The sequence below is a fragment of the Lonchura striata genome, chromosome 3, assembly GCF_050655825.1.
Source record: "Lonchura striata isolate lonStrDom1 chromosome 3, ASM5065582v1, whole genome shotgun sequence".
Classification (NCBI taxonomy): domain Eukaryota; kingdom Metazoa; phylum Chordata; class Aves; order Passeriformes; family Estrildidae; genus Lonchura; species Lonchura striata.
Genome location: NC_140705.1, coordinates 41,151,185 through 41,169,498, shown reverse-complemented (window position 1 = coordinate 41,169,498; position 18,314 = coordinate 41,151,185). Strand labels below are relative to the sequence as shown.

General features: G+C 33.9%; 1 protein-coding gene across 5 annotated transcripts in view; it reads left to right on the top strand.

The window, feature by feature from the left end:
* Positions 1–18,314, top strand: part of ASCC3 (activating signal cointegrator 1 complex subunit 3) — a 249,939-nt gene that overhangs the window by 141,783 nt on the left and 89,842 nt on the right. For all 5 annotated transcript variants that reach the window (XM_085574922.1, XM_085574920.1, XM_021533823.4 and 2 more), the window contains exons 15-17: positions 8,640–8,831; positions 9,157–9,381; positions 15,649–15,768. In XM_085574922.1, coding sequence (XP_085431048.1) covers positions 8,640–8,831; positions 9,157–9,381; positions 15,649–15,768 — 537 coding nt within the window. The remainder of the gene's footprint in view (positions 1–8,639; positions 8,832–9,156; positions 9,382–15,648; positions 15,769–18,314) is intronic.

Genomic DNA, 18,314 nt, shown 5'->3' with positions numbered 1-18,314 from the left:
GGGGTAAAATTAAGGTGTTTGGAGGTGACTGCACAGTGCTCATTTGTTGCATCTGCTGGTTTCCTCTGGCAGCAAGCCTAATAGCTGCCTCAGTTTAGCTGACAAACTGACTCTTAATTCCCAAGTCTGCTGGCCATAAGAGCATAGGAATAGAAACCTTCTTGTTCTGTCACTTATTAGGTGCTTCTTTTGCACCCTTTCACTTGCATAAAGACTTGCTACCTTTAAAACTGATTTTGAATGGTGTTCAATAGTCCACAGTCTTCAAAGCTGTACACAGAATTTGCAGAACTTGAGAGCAGTCTGCAAGTAATTTGGAGTAAAACTTGCGAAAAAGACAACATTGTTGTCAAAGGTGTTAGTAATAACTGGATGGCTGTGTTGAAAATCAGCATAAGCCTTACAGATGCCATTTTTAAGCTGTATTTTTTTGTCCTAAGGCTGAAGTGGAAAAGTTTATGAAACAGTAATGCAGTGAAATAATTCTGGGAAAGATGAGGTTAGGGAAACCAGATGGAGCAAGCAATTGAATTGGTCCAGAGGCACAAGGAATATAACATTCATAGGAAATCAAGTTTTACTGGTCTCACCCCTTAAAGGTCTATTAGTTTCTTAGTAGATTTTTTTTTGTCTGTTAGTACTATATCAAATAATGTAAGTAATTACCTCTTAATGTAATTAGTCAGATGTTACTGTATAAACATTCCAATATAAAAACACATAAACATGTGTGATTCTTCAAATACTTTAGAGAGTTCTGAAAACTGCTTGTCTTGTGAGATTTAGCATTCAGCAACCCTGAACTACAAAGGTTACTAAGGAATCCCTGAAATTCTTCTGTAATAGCAAAGGCACAGGAGGAATAAAATGTCTTTTGTTCTGAGATTTGTTTAATATTAGCATACCAATTTAAAAAATCCAAAACTTTAGGTTGTGCTAGTTACATCATGAATTTTCTTATGGGTCTTCATATTACACTAGTGTCAGTGAAAAAAGCTTGGGTTTACAGTGCTCCAGAGGGTCTGATGTTCCAGTTGGGTTTTTTTCTTCCTTGTTTATGTTTTTTTCTTGTTAAAGTTACATGGTTCAAGTCAGTTAATGAGTGTCAAATATAATTGTGACATTTTTTAGTGTAGGAATTTCTGTCACTTTTAGTGACTGCCAGGTTTTTTATCATGTCTTTGTAGTATTGTTATGCTTATCTTCCATGTTGTGTAGCACAGAAGTTAGAAGAGTGAAGAAAACCAAGCCACAATGCCTAATCAAAAGATATTTAATATTTAATAATGTTCATCTCTCTAAAAATTACTTTCCTGGTTTAAGATAAGGTTCAGCTTTTTGTGGTCATGCCAGTCTATAACTATTTGAAAACCATATAAGCTATGAATTCATACTGCATTTTCCATTCCCTATAAGAATTGTGACAAAAATTCCATTCTTATGGACACTCCTCAGTCTGTCAGTTTGCATAGCTTTGAAGTTTAGTGGACATTCGTGCTTTAATTATGGAAAGGGAAATACGCCTAATGTCTACAAAATATTTTTCTTGCAGGTTTAATAATGTATCAGTCAGGATAGCCTTTGAGGAGGAGTTGCAGTAAAAATGGTTATGATATGTATTAAATAAGATGCAGCAGTATTGGAAAGAACTTTAAAAGACTTTCTGCTTTTGTTGTTTCTCACTAAAAATACATTCTGTCTTGTCATGGCTCAGCAGAGTGGCAATTTTAAGTATTACAAAGCAAAAAATGTGTTCTCAAATATAACAAATATTTTTATAGACACCATGCAGTATCACTTTCCTGTTAAGGCAGAAAGATTGAACTCTTTGCACAGTTAAGCACCCCAACAAAAGGTTTCACTAGGTCTCCAGAGGTTGTCAGTATTCAAAGTGAAACCCGTAAAAATTCATCCTTGCGTGTCATCAAACTCTGTCTCTATCAATTTCTTTCCATGCTGTGTATCTTCCCCACCAGCTAGTTTTATAACACCATACTGAAAACTTCTGCTGTCAGCAAAACAGACCAAGATTGATGTTTTTTTCATCTGTGTACTCCAAGTGGTTAGCAAATATGGCAACAGGACTTATTGTCTCAAAGGCTGGAGACAAATAGATACTTTGCTGTATTTCACATGTTTCATACTTCTGTTCCCAGAATGAGAGTAGTTGAATTCTAAATTGATGAGAAAGAAAGAAAGATTTTAACAAGAATTAGTTTGCATGCAATTTAAAATTGTGATGTTATGTAATTAATTCAATCTTAATTGATGTGCATTTTTATGTTGTTGTTAAACTGTTTTGACACTTGTCTTAATAAGATTTGAGATTATTTAGTCACAGATTGGTGTCACAGATTTGAGGAAGTCCAGATTTTCAGCACACTGAAGCAGTGTTTCTCTATATAATTTCTATTTTACTTACTATAAACAAGAGAAATATGCTTATCATTGTACAATATATGAAAAATATTGTTGTTTTGACTGATAGTGCTTAAACTGGGTGATTATAATGAACATTTCCTTTCTGTCTAAACCTATGCTGGAATTATTTTTCAATCTAACTTCTTAAACCCTTTTAACTGAGAATCTGTAATTTATTCACTTTTAAGACAGGCACTGCAGTCTAGCTTGAAGTAAAATGTTAGGTTACTTTGGTCCATGTTGTAAAATTCTGCCTGAGGTTGAGGTAGTGTATTTTCTATACATTATAGCCCTCTTTTTTTAGGCAGTGAGGTAATTGGAAACTATGCCTACATGCTCAGTGATTTGTCCATCCAAAATCCATCATTTGTGTATGGTCAGACTTGCATTCACTTTTCTTTCATTCTTGCCTTGTCTGGCTGGCTCAGAAATGCAACATTTTAAACATTATACTGCATTTCCTTAGCTTCTCTGGTCAGTGAGGTCTGTAAAAACTTCTGTCTAATGCATTATAGATTATAGACCTGAAGAATCAAAGATCACATTAAATGCTCTTGCACAAGTTTTAGAATCTGAAGGCTGTGCCTCCTTTTCCCATAGAATAATTCATTCTCTATGAACCATGTAACTTTTCCAGTGGAAAAAAATAATGGAGCTGCTATGATGTAACAGTGAACTGTAAAAAGAACACACTGAAAAAAGCAAGACATTTCTGGACACCATCAATATCTTCTTTAACTGGTACTCATCACTCCCTAAGGTGACAACTAGATGAAACACAACCTTATACAATAAATAAGTTAGGGTCAGTGGTAAAGCCAGAGCTATAGAAAAAAAATGTGCCAGAAATTCTGCCTTACATTTCCTTCCTTTGTGAATCAAAAAGAGAATCAGTGTTGTGATTGGAGCAGTCCCTCTCCTTTCCTTCTCCTTCAGAGGTGTTTTCAAAGCACTTCACAGAATTAACTGAGGTGATATCAGTAAATTAATCTGACAATAACTCATAGGTTTAAAAAATTCTAACTTTAATACAGTGAACTTAAATTGCCAGAGGGAGACAATTAGATTATTGACTCTTCCAGGAGAGATTCAAACTGATTCACATTTGTTTGTTAGAATTACCATCTTCAAATAATGTCTTGCCAGGTACCCAACTAATTATAGCCCAGTAAAAAAGTGTTGAACAGAGATACTTCAGGATAACTATACAAAGTGAATAGTTAGATAGATTTAAAAAGTGAAGATGTAGAGAATGAGAATGCATACTCATTAAATAGGATAGCACATTGGGCAGTGTGCATCCCTGCAGAAATGATCTGCTGGGTCATGTGTGTCATCTTGGTGAGGAGAGCTCTCTAGTTTCTGGGGTCTTCACAGGGCCCAGTTGCAGGGTGAGCAGTCAGTGAAGCTAATCCCTGTGTTCCCAGGAAAGAGCAAGGAAAGTAATCTTACTGCTACCCCAAAAAATGATGCTTTATCCTTGTCCTAGAAACAGCTGCTGATAGCTTAATTGATATGCAGACAATACAAGTGGAATAATACAAATAACAGTTCTAATTCATAAAAGGACAGTCCTCAAGTAAAATCATTGTACCTCAAATGCACACCCTTTTTCTCCCTTTAGTCTCAAATCTGTATTTCTCCATACAATTGTTGTCACAAACTGTCAGATCATGAACTGCTTATCTTTCATGGGTTAGCATTTTCTCTAGGTTTCATGTACTTCTCTAAATGTGTATAAAGGAGTCTCATGCTTTTCCCTGTAACAAAAAAATATTATATTTTGAACTCATATTTTTTAAAAAACCTCTTATGGTTTTATTTACCTCATCCAAGTTTTGATCTTTCCCCTTTGAAACAAAGATTGAAAATAAAAGAATACATGTATAGGTAAATTAATATGCAATATGAATTAGCAAAATCTGAAAAGCTAAAATGGTGAATGATCATGCAATCCTTTGATCATTTCTTTCTGTTTCTCTCATACATAGTTCTTTTATATTTACAGAACAGGAATAAGCCCATGAATGGACTCTTCAACTTCGGTTTTTTCATTCTGCTTCTGTCAGTTGACCTTTACTTCTGGAGTAGATGGACACTTTTTCCATTCTATCCTGATCTCATAAATTCTGAAAGACAGGCAGTATTCTTAAAATGAACCAGCAGAGCAGATTCAGCAGTTTTAGTAATATGAATGAGGCAGAGGAGACTTTTTCTTGTTGGGACTTAAACAATTTAGGTCAGCCTACAAATTACATTTTTGGATGTCTTGAGCAAAGGTACAAAATAGTTACTTGGGTATATTTGACCTGTATTCATCACACAGTAGTAGTACTAATTATAACTGCTGTTCATTGAAGGCTGCATCAAAAGATTCCCTACTTTGTTTGGTGTAGGTGTCTGTGATGTCTGAGCTCCAGCACTCATCAAGTGAGGCTAATGAGGCCTCAAAATTAAGAGCTGCTACTTTGCAGGGTGTCAGGGCAGTGCAGAGAATGGAGGGTGGGAATCAATTGCTCAGAATTGCTCAAACCAGTGAACAAATATAATGGTGCATTCTGTACAAACTGCAAGTGCTGCCCTGGAGTGAACTCCACTGAAAGGAAATTACAATGATTGAGTCTTATGGTCATGAGCATGAAGTTTGCTGTAGTAAGGAGATCGTGAGAAAAATTCTAGAATAGCCTGTGCCATTTTTGTTATTGAAAGAAAATACATTAGTCAAAAACTGCATTATTAGTGGGAAAAAACACCCAAATTCAGAATTTCAATTAGTATCTTAAAATGAGCATGCATAAAAGAAAAATGAGTAATCTACAGAAAGAAAAAAATTATCACAGCAAGTAGTGATGATCTACTTTGTTTGTCCTAGATGAGGGTAGCAATTGGAGATTAAAAAAAAGCATAAATTCATTCACTTATCAAGAAGCAATTTATTGGCAGCTGCTTCTCATAATCAAGCTTTATTGCTCTTTTTTACCTTCTTTGTATATAAAGTAAGAGAAAAATGTATCTATAGGCCTACTAAAAATTTCATTCTTTGGTTTACTATATGAGTATTTCAAAGAGTGTACACATTATAGTTGTTATGAATAATAATATCCTTTGTGATACCAGGTGCATGAAAAGAGTAAGGAAGGGTGTTATCTTTCATAAGTCTTTAATAAAAAGTTGAGATTTTATTTTCCTACTATGTATGCATCATTTTTTATTAAAATTAAGCAGGACATTTTTCTCTGTCTAATTGTGACACTTTTCATGTGTCTTAATCAAGAATTGCATAAAATTCAAGACATTTAAAGGAGAAATATGGGTGGCAGCAAGCTAAACTGGGAATTTATTTAACACACACTGTTTTAGATGCACACACACATGTAAGCAAAGGTCATAAATCTACAGGCCTCTTGAGCAATAAGGGAGGGGAAAGAAAATCAATTCTAATCAGGAGACCAGTGCTATACCTCATAATAACAACTTCTCCATACACCTGAGGCACTTAGTAACATTTTGTATACATTTTAAGTAAAACCTCTTAGTTTTATTCTGTAATAGAACAAGGTGGAAGCAATATATTTTTTATAGTTTCACTTCCTTTATTTAGTAGTTCTTGGTTTTATTTTCTCTGTAACCATTAAAATCCAGATTAAATACAATAGCCATGAACTTCATTATCACAAGAGTTTAAAGTTTAAAAGTTTGTTCAAAAGCAGATATGCTGCCATTAAATGATACATTGTCTGAGCAATCTTTCAAGGCATCACTGAGATATGGGAATCAGGTTTCTATTTTATTTTCTCAAATGAACTTTATAAAATTGGATTATATCATTGTTCTTGAACTAACTTGCCTTGTATCTTTGTAATCTAAAGTGGACACAAATTTATGGGAAGAAAATTAATTCAATTTCTGTGCAGTTAATAGAATTATCCAGAATAACTAGCAATTTTATTTCCTAGCATTTGTCTTTTTCCTATGTCAAAAGTGAGCTGTGATTTTTTTTCATGTAAAAAAGTTCATCATCTTCTGTCTAGGAAAAAAAAAAATTTTGTATATTTCTAAATCTGGTGGCTGTGTAGACTGGAAATCTAGCACTTCACAGATTCAGTAAATGAACCTGTACATATTAAATATTTCAAAGATGTTTTAGAATGTATGGTAGATTTTAGAACTAGATTTTTATTCTTTCTAAATGCAACATGTAAGTGTACCTATGTATCTTTGAACAGCTGATTAAGCTTAAGGTTGTAAGTATTGAATTATAGTCAGACTAGCATTGCCATATCTTTACAAGTTTTCTGTCACAAACCTTTCTCCTTCCTCTCTCTTTTTACTATATTTACTAGTTCCTTTCTTTTAAATTGATGAAATTGTACTTCCTAAAACCATAAAAAAATAGTTTTCTTCTATTTGTAGTACAAATTACATTAAGAATCAAATTACAAAGATATGCAATTTTTAAATTGTGAGGATTTGTAAGATTCTGCTTTTTTAGCTAAGATTATAATATTTAAAGGGTATTTTTTATATTGAATAATTGGTTTTTGAAAAGTAGATACTTTAACACATATAAAATAGACATGTGACACCAACACAAAAAGTTCTACTAAAAAAAAGTGAATTTTTTGATGGTTGTTTAATCACTTATTTAAGAAAAAAGCTAATTCATAGTTAAATGCTTGCACCAAGTTCCAGATACAATCAAGAGCAATCCAAATTTCTGTGTCACAGTTAGATATGCAGTTGAAGTGAATTTTCCACAACCTTCTGTGATTTTTGTTGTTGATAATCAATAAAGGCAAACCTTGGTGCATCTGCGCTCTTTATGAAATATTTGGTTCTATTTGTTAGCTCATGAAGAATAAGCTTCATGAACTGCAGGGTCACTTTGTCAATTTATTATTTATTCATTTTTAGGCACTACAGCAGTTAATTAAATTTGCCAAAAAGTCATGTGTAGTTTAAAAACTGAATTTGATTTCCTTTAAACGAATAGTAAATAATTACTGCTAAAGCAGGAAAGATCAGATATTGAAAAGCTGGATAATTGAGAAACTGAGAAATGTGTTTTTCCTACAATATTTTTCTTTTCATGTCCTCCTTTTATAATTGCATTCCCATCTCCCTATTTATTTCTGTGTTTGCAGAGATTTATTGTTCATGTTTGGCAGTTTGCCAGTACTGCAAACCATGTTTTGCTTTGCTTTACCCACTCTGTATCCCATAAATCAACTTTTCGGTGGCTGTGTGTCAGGAAATGGTAAATGTGAAGAGATAACAACATTACCAATAAAAACAATAAAAATCTAGTTTTAGAATTAATTCACTATAATATGCCTGGCTGAAAATACAGTGAGAGCCAAATACTACTTAACCTTTATGTGATTTGGAAAAGCAGAGATTCTCCATGGACAAAGATAAAGAAATCTGGTTTAGAAAAGATTAGAATCATCATTGCCACAGTCCTTTTGGTATCACATTTAGCAGCAATTGATTTTGGAAGAGAGTTAGTGCAGCAGGTAGGAATGTGGAAGAGACAGGCAGAAAATCAGAAGTGTTTGTGGCAAATTAGGGAAGTATATTAGTTTTTCATGACTTAGAGTTAGTCTTCAGTGTAGACGAAGCATGATAAAGCCAGCACCGGAAATAATGCTCACAGAGCTCATACCCTGCAGGAGGCTGGAGGTTTTGCAGACAGAGATCCCAGCCTCCTGCCTATGGGAAAGGAAAAATGAGGGGTAGATTATTCTGAACCATGAATTTATGGATTCAGGCTGTGCTGCAGCCATAAAACGGCTGGTGGTGGGGGTGTCCTATCCTTCATGATAAGTATAGTGTGTGACCTGGCCTCAAGCCTGCCCAAGCTACCTGCACAGCCTGAAAGATTTTATTTTAAGGAAAACTGATAAGAGAGTTCTCAGTTTCCATGTACTCACTGTTGGTTACCTGGAACCTCCATTTAAGTGAAACTACACTTCTGTACAGAGATTAAACTTCTTGCAGTCTTTTATAGAATTGTCTTCTTCAGAAAACAAGTATAGAAATATTAACTTATAGAAAATCATCACAAACTGGTCTTGATGGAAATTCCAATCTTAATAGAAATAGTTTCTTTCTTATGGCTCATAACAATATTCAACATTTTTCCTGTATTTTTTTAATACCATACTTCTTGTGCTGTAATTAGAAGTGAATTTAATTGTTATTCTTGTCCATTCTAGGTACAGAGATCAAGAAATAAGCAGTTACGTGAGCTGTTTCCAGATGGATTTAGTATTCACCACGCAGGAATGCTGCGGCAAGACAGAAGTTTGGTTGAGAACTTGTTTTCTAATGGACATATCAAAGTCTTGGTTTGTACAGCTACACTTGCTTGGGGTGTCAATCTGCCTGCTCATGCTGTTGTTATTAAGGTAAGAACTTCCTTACTCTGCAAGGGGTTATCTGTCTTAAAAGAAATCTGTGGAGAAGTATAAGTAGCAAGATCTCTTGTGAGTTTTGGGCCTGGAGGGAAAATATCTGATTGATTTGAAATGTTATTTATATCTCATTAAACTGATTCACTCCACTGGGAGTCTAGTTTGTATAGTAAAGATTTAAATATATCAAAGATTATGAAAGGATTAGTTAAAGTACACTTCTGAAATCATACTATATTTGCCTAATTTCAGTATTCAGCTCATCGGGATTATATTCATGTGTATTTATGTTAATTTTTATTAACTTTTCCTCAACCAGGGAACACAAATATATGCTGCAAAAAGAGGCTCCTTTGTTGACCTTGGAATTTTAGATGTCATGCAGATATTTGGTCGAGCTGGACGGCCTCAGTTTGACAAATTTGGAGAAGGCATCATTATTACAACTCATGATAAACTCAGTCATTACCTGACTCTTCTTACACAGCAGAACCCAATTGAAAGCCAGTTTCTTGAAAGCCTTGCAGACAACTTAAATGCAGAGGTAACCTTTGATTTGTTTAGAGAAACTAGCAAACTTTAAAGGATTGACATTATTTGAAACAAAAATGCAATATTGTCACACTTAATAAAATTTTCATTGTACATATTTTATTACTGTTAGTGTGTAGGTGTGTATGTTTAAGTGAACTGCTACATATGTGAAAATGAGGGATCTTTTGCAAAAGACAGTAGGTATTCAAAGTAGGATGGAGGGTCAAAATGCCATTAAGATAAAACTGCAGCAACACAGCATTTGTCTTTTAATCAGAAGTGATTTTTTAGAATTTAGTAAGTGTTCTGTGTAAGTGAGAAGTAAAATCCACAAAAAAATTAAAGCTTCTCGTTCTGTATGTAACCAAATTCACATATTTGACTGCAGCATAGGAAGAATAATGGACTTGTCTTTAATTTTTTTTTTTCAAAAGCACTAGACATTTTTTTGGTTGAAGTCAAGCAGTTTAGCAAAACTGAAATGTCCAGTGACAAAAAACTGCTTATCATTTTGAAAGATGTAAGGTTTATTTGGTCTATTAAGAATAGTCTTTTAAAGATGCTTGTTATTTTACCTACACAATTCTTACATACTTGTTTATTTTAGCTTTTCATCACTTTTTCAATTTTCCCATTTCTCCTTCTACCACAAAAAAAGAGCAAAAATAAATGGAAGGCATACTTGCATTGGGCAGATGTATTGCCCCCAACCATTTCCTTTTGACAATACTTAATGATCCTGGAGATATCCTCTGAATATTCTCCAGGTGGAACTGGATGGATATTCAGGTATTCAAAATTGCATAGTAGCAGCTTACATGTTAGCAGTAAAAATGTTCATCCTAAAGTTGATTGTGTAGGTCAGGATTATTTGTGGTTATTGTTCAGCACCACAGTAAGTCAGGAGAGAGTGGTCTCATCTTGGAATACTTTGTGCCTTTTCACTAGGAAAAAATCCAGCCAGATTTCATAGAAGAGCTTTGTTCTTTTTTTATTTTTTTTTTTTTTTTTTTTGTGATACAGAAGTAGACAGTGAAACAAGGGTTGGGTAGGCAGCAGAGTTTGCTATTTTTTTAAATATTAGGAAGTTAGGTTTTTTTTCTGATTTTGTGTAATGGTAGCAATCTGAAAAGAACAGTGTACTCATGGCTTTAATATTACCCCAGATTCCATAAAGTGATACAGCTGCAGAAGCTGAAGATGCAGTCAGAATTTTGTTAATTACTGCGATAAATGATTGGTAGTAGAAATAGCAATGGAGTAAAATAATATAGCAAGGACATGAAAGTAACATATGTGTTAGTACTTCTCCTCCTGTTATAACATGCAGGAAAAATTAGTACCTGCCAGATTACAGGTAACCAATACAAGGAGCTATTGTGTCAAATATTTTTTGAAAGTAATTTAATCATTTCCATATAATTGGAGTCAGTCTAAACTTCTGTGTATGCTGATTTGATCTAAGATAGTGGAATTATTTGAAAAAGATACAGGTGGTTTAGAAGAAATTGATAAGTTTATCTGGAGACAACTCTTCCAATATGCTGCACCATTCTGGGAAAAAAAAAAAAAAAAAAAAAAAAAAAACACGGTTTACAATATATACCATCATATGAATCAGTATATAGTCTTATTAAGTACATTCAATTTTAGTCATCTTTCACCCTTTGGTAGTAACAAAGCACTGTATGGATACAAAATATATGGGTGTTGACTGATTTGTTAGAGAAATCAAGACAAGCATGTTGATAACCACTGTCAACTTCTCCATAGCAGAGCCTGTTGTTAGCACCAGGAAATCTGAACTGATGGATAATCAAGCAACATATTGTGGGAACAGAATCTGCTTTTATTACAAGTCATTCAGGAAATCCAAATGCTTATTCTCTAGTTGTAAAGAGAAACAAATTAAAGGCCAGAAGCACTGCTGAATTGTTTAAATTCTTAATTTGTTATGGACACACCAGTAGCTGACAGAAGGGCTGATAAAGTGAAGGCAGCAGTTGGATGTATGGGAAGACTTCATGTTTCCACAAGAATATGAAATTGCTTTTATCTAGACCAGGTTTCTTGGCAGAAATAGGTAGGTAGATGGTAAGGATGATTCAGATATTTCAGGTAATACAACATATAATCCTAGCCACACAATTGCTAAGTGGAACCCAAGGCCTTGAATTTGTACCTACACTTATGTGGCGCAGGAGAGAAAGTTGGGAAAATAATGCAAAAAAATTGCAGTATTTCTAATTCTCATATAAAAAATAATTTTCTAGAAGCAGGAAATTTTCAGAGAGGATGGTGAAAGAAATAAATCAGTTTCTGTGAAAGGAACCCGCCATTTTTTCTGTATGCTTCAGGAGAGAACAAAAGCAAAGATTATATGACACAGTTTTGTGAATTAATAAATTAATATTGCAATAACAATGCGAGTAATATGGCAAAAGATTGCACCTCTTCTGGGACAAGAACCGTGATGTTTTGGCTGCAATGAGCCAGTGACAGGTTTAGAAAATAAAATTATGTCAGCTGGGTGGTTAAACAGTGGAAGTCTATGCAGGGAGCTGTTTCTAAACAGAAAAGAACTTTTAAAACTGTCCAAAAATGGAATAAAAATCAATTTAAAAATACCAAGTGCAAAGCCAAGACTAAAGACCTTGAGATGCAGTAATTAAAGAATTAAGGAGAAATGTGTATGGTGCTTCTTCCTCATTGCTGCATTTTGCCCTTCAGCACTTGCTGTTAACTAACCTCAGAGACAGCTGGTCTTGGTGCTTCAGTGCTTGGGAGAACTACAGGGTGGGGAAACATTAAATATATCCAACTTCGTTGAGTTGACACCAAAATTAAGAGTTTGAATGTGTATATCAGCGTGTAAGTCTGCTGTTAATTCTCTCCTACAGATCTGCATTTTGGTTTGGTGTTATGGGGATTTTTTCCCCCTAAAAATCAGCAGAATAGTAAATGATAAGTGATCATCAACAAAGGCATAGAGATGCCCTTTTCCTCTTTTGCTGAAATTTTGCCAGTAGGCATAATAGGATGTAAAAATGTATAAAAGAGCTGGTTAAGGTACTTCGTTGAGAGGAGCAAGTCCTGGGGCAGTTGACCAGCTGGCAAACAGAAAATACCTATGGCTGTCTTTTCTGGAAATACAGGAAGAAAGATAAGATGCAGGGGATGTGGTTTAATTAGACCATAAACTTTAACTTATCTGGGAACTATCATCAATAGCTCATACGATGCAGGTCACCATTCCTTCCCTAATGGTTTCCACCTGATAGAGCCCTTCCTGACAGCCACAGCTGGACTCCAGCTTGTTTGCTGGGATGACTCCTTTCCCCAGAGAGCTTAGGAAATGATTTGCAGTGCTGGACAGTGGGTATACCTTCCCCAGGGTGTGTGCCTCCACGTGCATGTGCTTGCGATTTTCCTCTGAAGGCAGGAATGTAGAACGTGGTGACTTTTTTATTCTGGACAAACCTCTCAATCTTTTACCTTGAAAGAAAGGGTTCTCAGAAGAGATGAAAAACTCCTTCAGAATCCTTTCCTAAAAAAGAAAAGTCACTCAGGAGCTGGGTGACTGAATGACTGATCTGGGTATGGGGTAAAGCACAGGAGATGCTGTTTGACTTGGGACAATTCTAGTAGCAATAATTATTTCAGAAGCTTGACAGGAATAAGACCATAGCACTATGAGGCTGAAATAGTAATTTAAAATCCACTGGTTTCCAAAGGAAACAGAAAATTGCTTATACGGTTGTAAGAAAGGTTCCTTGCTGTCTTACCTTAACAACAAATATTTGATATAGATACTGAAATTTTTCTTTGTGTAATCTGACTCAATTATACAATAATAACAGGCATTATATTTTTTAAAAAGGTACATATTGTAATAAAGAATGTATTATGCTATATAATAAGTTCATTATATATTATCAGTAATATTTTTATGCCATTTTCTAGTTATCAGAAATATCAGAGAAAAAACCTATTTTTTCAAGAACTGTCCCCCAAAAGCCATGCTACTTATATCTGTTTACACTTTTTTGAAAATCAAAACCACCTTCTCTGAAATATCATTCAACTTCATATAGTTTGTGGTATAGCATTTGTAAAAAAAAAAGGGGGGGGCAAAAAGAAAATAAATAATAATAATAAATGCTGCTGAGCACGTTGCTCAGTGATGGCAACATCAGTCACTGAAAAATTAGTTAAAATTGTGTGATGCTAATTATTGCTGTAATTTAAAATTACAGAGTGAGTTGGATAAATGTATTACTCAAAATTGCATTCTGTGAGTGATGAAACACCATTTGAACTGTGAAAAATCAAAATTGTTTTATGACAACTGGTGCAATTGGACAATACAATGTCAAGATAGTAAATATTTCTATTCATCAATTATTTCACCTGTAACTAAATGCTTAATACATGGTTGAGGAAATTCTGGAAACTTGGATCATTCATACTGTTCTAATACAAGTTTTCAGTCCCACAAGAACTTTACTTGAACACTAGATGGCAGCAAATATTTAGAAATTACTCTGGATTTTTTTGACTGTATAATGTTATTGAAGTTGGGGGAAGAAGGAAAGTGCAGTATTAGATTTCAGTACCATATCTGAAACCCAACCGTATTTCATAATTGCTTTTTTCCTTCAGTTTTGCTTTTAATTTATTAAAGTAATTAATTAGACTAGAATAGAATAGCAATAGAATCAGATATTTGAACAAATAAGGCAAAGAAAAAATGAGTTGTGTTTTGTTTTATTTTTTGTCAGACTTCATGGTCCTCAGTAACGAGAATATTATGTTTTCATGATTGTGAAAGTCCTTGTTGAAAATGCTACTAGTGGACTATGTTGTTAAGCTATTTCAACTTCTGGACTGAAAGATATTTGAGTCATTCAAAGAAACCAAATGCTTCAAATAACCTATGTACAAATCAAGTAATAGTAACCTGTGGGCTGTATTCCCTGTTCTCCCTGTAGTAGTCTGTGAGTGAGTAGTCTGTAGTACTTCAGTGCTTTATGTGGCTGTATGCTTTGAAAAGCAATACAATGGGACTTCCCCCAACCTCTTTAGCCTTTTGAACAACAAAATATCATTTGAAAAATGTTTTAAGTAAAGCCTAGGGTTACTCCATGGTATTAGACTTCGATATTAACAAGCATTTACTAGATTTAAGTTTACTTAGGGCAGATAAGACTTTCACTGTTATTTTTTACCAGAAAAAGACTTTTTCTTTTTACTTTGAAAAAGAATGTCAGTATTGTTATTGAGGTCTAGGTACCTCAGTCTGAACATGAATATGTATTCAGTTCTATAGAGTCTTTTTATTATTATTTCTGCCAAGTTACATAGAAGATTTGTATGAAATCCAAACACCAATAAAACAAAAATAGCTTTAAAAATGCAGTAATGGATCACAAAACTTTGGTAAGAGGGACTTTTGCTTGTTTTAACAACCAGCAACAATCAAAGAAGGTTTGTTCATGGGACATGCAGGAAATACTAAATTCTTCTGGTAAAATCAGGATAACTGGAATTAAGTGGTAAAATTCTTCTCATGAATGTAACTAGTAAAAATGTAGTTGAAGTTATAAAATAAAAATGTGTGTGTGGTCAACAATTTGATAAAAGTATTGAATTTTCAGGAAAAAAAGTAATTTAGTACTAAAAATGGGTTTGGTATACCTGATTTAGCCTTGAAAATGTAGCAGGTACTTGTATCTTTGACTTGCAGCTACAAAAGGAGAAAACTCTTTGTAAAGACTGTGTATAATGGGATTTCCAAGTACGAGGAATAAAAAACCTAAAGATTCTTGATATCATTTTGTTTAGGACCTGATGGTGCTTTCATAGTGGCATGATGAAATTAATATTTTAAATGTAGAGTTTTTTCAAGTTCTTTAAATTACCTTGACCATATCCACTATGGAATAATTTTGGTTTGATTGTCTTTTTATTTTGATAACAAGCTTGCTCAATGATGTCTTTTCATTGTAAAAATCATAAATGGTGTAGGAAAGATTTATAGTCACTGTATCTATAGTATTGTGTCAAAGCAACCCATGTTATTACATGTTCACAAGATAAAGATGCATAAATTGGTCAAGTTATTGTTTTAGGATTATTTCAAAATTATGTAAATTGGAAATATCCCAACACTTTCTTTAATCTTGTGCTAATAGTCTGAATACCATGTGTTTTCAGCCAAGTAGTTATGTACAGCTGTAACATATATACTTAATTTTGTCTCTTCTCCTATTTCCAGATTGCTCTTGGCACAGTAACTAATGTGGAAGAAGCAGTAAAGTGGATAAGTTACACTTATCTTTATGTACGGATGAGAGCAAATCCATTAGTATATGGCATCAGTCACAAAGCTTATCAGGTATAAAATGCATTTTAAAAAAATCTGTAACCTGTTCTGAGTCTCTAATCCTTCCCTGATGTGAGGATAAATATTTGCTATTTCTACTTAACCTGACATCAGCAATTCTTTTAAAGTGCTTAGAAAAAGGAAGATATTTTCTATAGCAGAGTGTTTTTAACGCTGAATTATGAGGCCCCTTCTGTTCACATAAAAATACATTTTAACTGGTCAAGTTATGCTCCAAAGGACACCATTCATTCTTATCACACAGTTACTATAACTTAGGCTGTTTTCAATGTTTCAGTTTTGTAGACTAGATAGAAATTATTTAAAAAAGCATTTTTGAGTTGCTTGAATTCCTGCTCACCCCTGTCAGCTTTTGTTTTAGAATGTTTCCTGGTATAATAATTTATAAAGTATAAAATAAAATTTTTAGTTGGGTGAAATTTTCTTTCATATGATTTATTAATTATAAGGTTTTTTATTAATTTGTTTGGAAATTTTTTTTGCATATTTCCAAGTGTTCCATGCTGTGATATGAATCAGAGCACATTTACATATGGGGGTTTTTCAAGTTTTTTCCATTATCTGTAATTTTTAGGAAGATTAGTAGTTTACAGATTATCTAAATATTATTATGTTTTTCTTTGTACAGCTGTTTATAAGCATTTAATGTTAACATGGTTAGACATGGTTAATTGAGCCTAATGCAGGTCAAACTTACAGCTGTATGGTAACTGCAGTTTATTTCACATCAAGGATCCGTTTTGTGACTTCATAATTTATTTTGACATTGTGAGCAGCAGTTTGTTGGGTCATGGTGACATGCAGAGGTGTATGTCAGCAGTTTTTTGATATTTTTTGTCTATGATAGTAGAAACTACACTGGAAATAGGTGTGCTATACCTTAAAGAAGCTTCTGCAGACACCTTTAGACCTCTGGTCATCTCAAATTTCTTTTCTGTAAAAAGCCATATAGTACATTACCATATGTTAATATAATAATATATAACACAGACCACAAAGTAATAGATAAATGAGAATCAAAAATTGATTTGCTAGTGAGAAGAATGTTGTTGTCCCACTAATATAAATTCTAGTTTTTGTTTCACTATCAAATTCTAAATTAAAAAAATGTAACCATAGTGGTAATAAGTGATAAAAAAGCAAGAAAACACTAACAGAAATATCTTTTATAAATTTTAAAAATAATGAACAGCAGTTTCTCCCCTTCCCCCTACTCTAGTGTTTCTGTTCAGCTGGTGAGAAAGTGAGGATTGCCAGCGCTTGCTATATTCTTTCACTAACCCTCTTTTTACTCCTTTTTACTCAAAAATTCATTTTTTTGAGTTAAGGCAGTAACAAATTGTATCAATGTGAAGTGTTACCCATTCATGTAAGAGTAAAACCAATGCAAATCCTCTCGTATAAATGAATTAGATTAACCAGTTTTAAACATCAAACCTTATGTGTGATTGAGAGTATATGGATGCTCTCATGCCAGATGCAGGTATAACCAAAGCTTTGGTCAGTTAGACCAGTCAGGGTATAGGTATTCAATTTTCATAACTGGTGTCTTAGTGTATTTTAGCAGTGTTGCAGTACACCAATTTCTATCTCTGTTTTCACTGACCCATTCAGTGTTACCCATTCAGAATCCCAATATCCCTCGTGGATCACACTTCCTAGCTGTTTGATGAGACCGAGATCATGCAAACTCATTCCCCATTCCCTTTCCACTGGTCTCCCCCACATCCAGTAATTATACTTTATACCACACAGTAATTATACTTTATACCGCACATCTTTGGTACCCCACGTTGTCTCCAGGATCTTTCTGGGCTACACCCAGGAGCAGGCTGCTGCCGATCCGCTGCTTTGATTTGTGATTTTTTAAGTTGTTTGCCAGAAATGCCAAAAATGGCTCTTACTGATTCATTAAAATGGCCAAAATTAATGATAAGCAGCAAGAGGAAACAAAGACTGGAAGGAAAAAGTGGAGCAAATGCAAATGTTGTATTAGTGAAGCTAGTAGTATGAATTAAAGGCATCTTATTTCTGGGGTTCCATTGAAAAGGTGCCTGGATTAAATAAACTTCTTTGTCTATTTTCTCCTCTTTTTGGTTCCATTCTTTGCTGTTCCCACCATTAAGCAGAGCTTTTTATCATTATAAAACTTATGTTTAGATAAAAAATTAGAGGAGCTTGTGCCCAACATTTCTCTCAGTAAGTTAGAGGAAAACTATGGATAATAATGTACTTTATAATGAATAGTAATGTAATTTATCATGCATTCTTAAATTTCCATATGCATACTCCAGACCTGCTCAATTTCCTACTGTGGACATGCCAAGGCTCATTTTAAAGAGACTGGCTTAAAGCTGTTCTAGGCTGGATCCTTTATTCTGAGGTTTTCTAATTATACAAGTTCAACAAGGGTGCTAACCATGGATTGTCTAAACTCAAATATTGTTCCACAGCTTTTTCAAATTGGTGACCTTTCCTTTAAAGTTGAAGCTTTGTAAAAAATATTAGTGTGCTGTTGCAGCTTCAGCTTTTATGTA